Below are 3,958 nucleotides of genomic sequence, written 5' to 3' on the forward strand. Positions count from 1 at the left end.
CCGAACTGCATTATGCCAGTTAACCCCCCAAATAGCATCGGTCCATGCAAACCCCCCGAACCACATTGCACCAGGTAACCCCTCAAATAGCATCGGTCCATGCAAACTCCCGAACCACATTGCGCCAGGTAACCCCTCAAATAGCATAGGTCCAGGCAAACCCCCCGAACCAAATAATGCCAGATAACCCCCCAAATAGCATCGTTCCATGCAAACCCCCGAACCACATTGCGCCAGGTAACCCCTCAAATAGCATAGGTCCAGGCAAACCCTCCGAACCAAATAATGCCAGATAACCCCCCAGATAGCATCGTTCCATGCAAAACCCCGAACCACATTGCGCCAGGCAACCCCCCAGATAGCATCGTTCCATGCAAAACCCCGAACCACATTGCGCCAGGCAACCCCCCAGATAGCATCGTTCCATGCAAACCCCCGACCGCATTGCGCCAGGTGCCCCCGTGCAGATTACACAGAAGGTGATGGCGACGGCAAAACGTCGACGGTAAGAAGAAGGTGGTGACGGTGAAGATTCGACGTGGAGGTGATGGCGACGGCAAAACGTCGGCGGTAAGAAGAAGGTGGCCCCGTGCAGATTACACAGAAGGTGATGGCGACGGCAAAACGTCGACGGAAAGAAGATGGTGATGACGGTGAAGATTCGACGGGATGAAGGTGATGGCGACGGCAAAACGTCGGCGGTAAGAAGAAGGTGGTGACGGTGAAGATTCAACGGGATGAAGATGATGGCGACGGCAAAACGTCGACGGTAAGAAGAAGGTGGTGACGGTGAAGATTCGACGTGGAGAAGGTGATGGCGACGACAAAATGTCGGCGGTAAGAAGAAGGTGGTGACGGTGAAGATTCGACGGGATGAAGGTGATGGCGACGGCAAAACGTCGACGGTAAGAAGAAGGTGATGACGGTGAAGATTCGACGGGATGAAGGTGATGGCGACGGCAAAACGTCGACGGTAAGAAGAAGATGGTGACGGTGAAGATTCGACGGGATGAAGGTGATGGCGACGGCAAAACGTCGACGGTAAGAAGAAGGTGGTGACGGTGAAGATTCGACGTGGAGAAGGTGATGGCGACGGCAAAACGTCGGCGGTAAGAAGAAGGTGGTGACGGTGAAGATTCGACGGGATGAAGGTGATGGCGACGGCAAAACGTCGACGGTAAGAAGAAGATGGTGACGGTGAAGATTCGACGTGGAGAAGGTGATGGCGACGGCAAAACGTCGACGGTAAGAAGAAGGTGGTGACGGTGAAGATTCGACGGGAACAATACAGTTGCAAAGCCGCCTCATGCAAACCTGAACGGATACATGTTTGACGCAAAAATGTGCACACAAACATACATACACCTCATACACACACTTGCACACTACTCAACACACATGCATACTACAGAACGCACAATAGAACAAACACAGGAAGCGCATCACAACACTGGCATACCGCAGAGTGCAAAATCCTTTCTCTCCGCACGGTTAACTAAGGAAATAATTCAACCTAAACCATATCATGCCAGCATGATGCCAGGCCATGCCCCCCAATCACATCATGCCAGGCCATGCCCCCCAATCACATCATGCCAGGCCATGCCCCCCAATCACATCATGCCAGGCCATGCCCCCCAATCACATCATGCCAGGCCATGCCCCCCAATCACATCATGCCAGGCCATGCCCCCCAAATCACATCATGCCAGGCCATGCCCCCCAAATCACATCATGCCAGGCCATGCCCCCCAAATCACATCATGCCAGGCCATGCCCCCCAATCACATCATGCCAGGCCATGTCCCCCAAATCGCATCATGCCAGGCCATGTCCCCCAAATCACATCATGCCAGGCCATGCCCCCCCAATCACATCATGCCAGGCCATGCCCCCCCAATCACATCATGCCAGGCCATGCCCCCAAATCGCATTGTGCTAGGCAAAACCCCAAACCGAGTTGCACCCGGCCACCCCAGGCCCCGACAACATCCGCCCAGGTACCTCCCAGATCATTTTGCATGGGCCCATTACTGGGAAGTTCAGCTGCGCAAGTCCTCGTGCTGCATTGATTCCATTTGACCACCAAACCGAAACCGTTGGTCATTATTTACGTTGATCACCCGATCGTTTACAGAACTGCTGTATTCGCCATTTATTGATATTATATTATTAACCGTTATATGGTCGGTATGGCCGTTTATTGTACGACACCATTCGTTCGGTCATTGCTCGTAGTTGGCGCTGCATGCAGCCAACAAGTTATTAAGCCTTGGAATGGCGGCAACTGATGATGATGATGATGATGATGACGATGATGACGATGATCATGATGATGATGCGTCTATATGCCGCCGCCAACGTTGCCGCCGCCGCTAGCCAACTGGCCAGCAGCGGCGGCGCCCGGCTGGGTGCAGCTGGGTGCGGAGGAATTGCACCCAGCAGTGCACCTGAAGGAAAAGGGACAAGGCGGGGGAAGGGCGCGGGAGGCCAAAATACGGTTAGCAGTACGACACAACTAACACACACATAATTAGGTGACAGTTGCAAGGGTACCGCTGCTGGTCCCCACGACGCACACCCCATGCACCAAAACCCCAAGCCCATCCGCACCCACCTCAGCCGGGTCCATCATCAGCAACGCCCGCTCGGTGCCACTGGGGCGCACAGGTTGATGCCCCAGCCGCACCTGAAGAGGAGGTGCGTGATAAAGGGGGAAACGGCCAGAGGGGATAGGTAAGGGGGCAGCATACACGGGGGGGAGGGGGTAAAACACCAAATGTCATTATTTTGCCCAAAAGTCACAAGGCCTCGTTGCGACACGTGCGCTGCGGCCCTGCGGCCTTTCTCCGCGACCACTAGTTGAACCCAAATCACGAAGTACGCACCACACACACACACGTCGCCCACCCACCCACCCATCCACCCACCTGAGACGGGCGTTATAAAAGTACGGCCGGCCCCTGCGTGCGGGTGCCGGCAGGCCGGACGACTCGTACGCCCCGAGTCCCGGCAGCCAGTCGACCCTGCATTCGGGTCCTGGCACCAGGGAAGCTGCCGCAAACCCTGGCGATAAAGGGCCCGGGCCATGGCCACTGCTGCAGCTGCTTGCTGATCTGCCGGCTGCTGCTGCTGCTGCTGCTGCTGCTGACTACATAATGAAAAAAGTAAAAATACGGTGACAGGAGGTGCAAAGGCCTGGGAAAACCCATAACCTCTACAACCCCGGCACCCTAATGCACGCCTTAGCTTATTAGGCTGAGGCGCATTACTAATCTATAATAAGATATTTGAAACAGAGAAAATAAATAAATAAATAAATAAAGCGGAAATAGATATCAGCTTTATTTATTCATCTATTTTTATTTAATAAGGTGTAGCCTCCCCTTAATTAGGTAATCCCTAAACAAATGAAAATCAATTGTGCACAACCAGGGCTGTGGGCACCACAAACGAAAACACGACAGACTGTACACGCGCGGCAACAGCCGTGACACGCGCACACTCGCTGATGCTGGTTGTTGGCTGCTGGCTGATAGCTGCGTAGCGTAGCCCATTTAGGCAATATAACTGGCTGCAGCTGCTGGCTGGTTAGATAACGCTAGCTACCATCCACAAAACCCAGCGACGACAATAAAACCGGCCGGTCACCACCAACTGTCCACCAAATGTCCACCAACTGGATCAACATCTGCCAACCTCTTCCAACCAAACATATCTCCAACGGACAACTTCCACCATGACAACCATATTTCTCGACCCGATCCTCCATATCTTTGGACTCCCTTATTTTCCTGCTTTGAACTAGTCCTTCCGTTTGCAACGAATGTCGTGGTTTGAGCAACGATGTCTCCCTTTTCATCTTTCTTTTGTGCATGGTAGGTTTGAAAGCAGAAGGGTGATAAGAGGAAAGGAAAAAAGGCCGCGGTGGCAGCAATGCCAGAGGTGAAGAGCCGCA

At 53.5% G+C, this 3,958-nt stretch overlaps 1 protein-coding gene across 1 annotated transcript; it reads right to left on the reverse strand.

The window, feature by feature from the left end:
- Positions 1 to 2,265: 2,265 nt before the first annotated feature.
- Positions 2,266 to 3,750, reverse strand: VOLCADRAFT_100261 (uncharacterized protein; the record flags this gene model as incomplete). Its single annotated transcript, XM_002958891.1, has 3 exons — positions 2,266 to 2,450; positions 2,614 to 2,689; positions 3,700 to 3,750. 3 exons carry the CDS (start codon positions 3,748 to 3,750, stop codon positions 2,266 to 2,268), a joined length of 312 nt encoding a protein of 103 aa, XP_002958937.1.
- Between the last annotated feature and the right edge of the window lie 208 nt (positions 3,751 to 3,958).

The sequence above is a fragment of the Volvox carteri genome (assembly GCF_000143455.1).
Source record: "Volvox carteri f. nagariensis unplaced genomic scaffold VOLCAscaffold_110, whole genome shotgun sequence".
NCBI lineage: Eukaryota > Viridiplantae > Chlorophyta > Chlorophyceae > Chlamydomonadales > Volvocaceae > Volvox > Volvox carteri.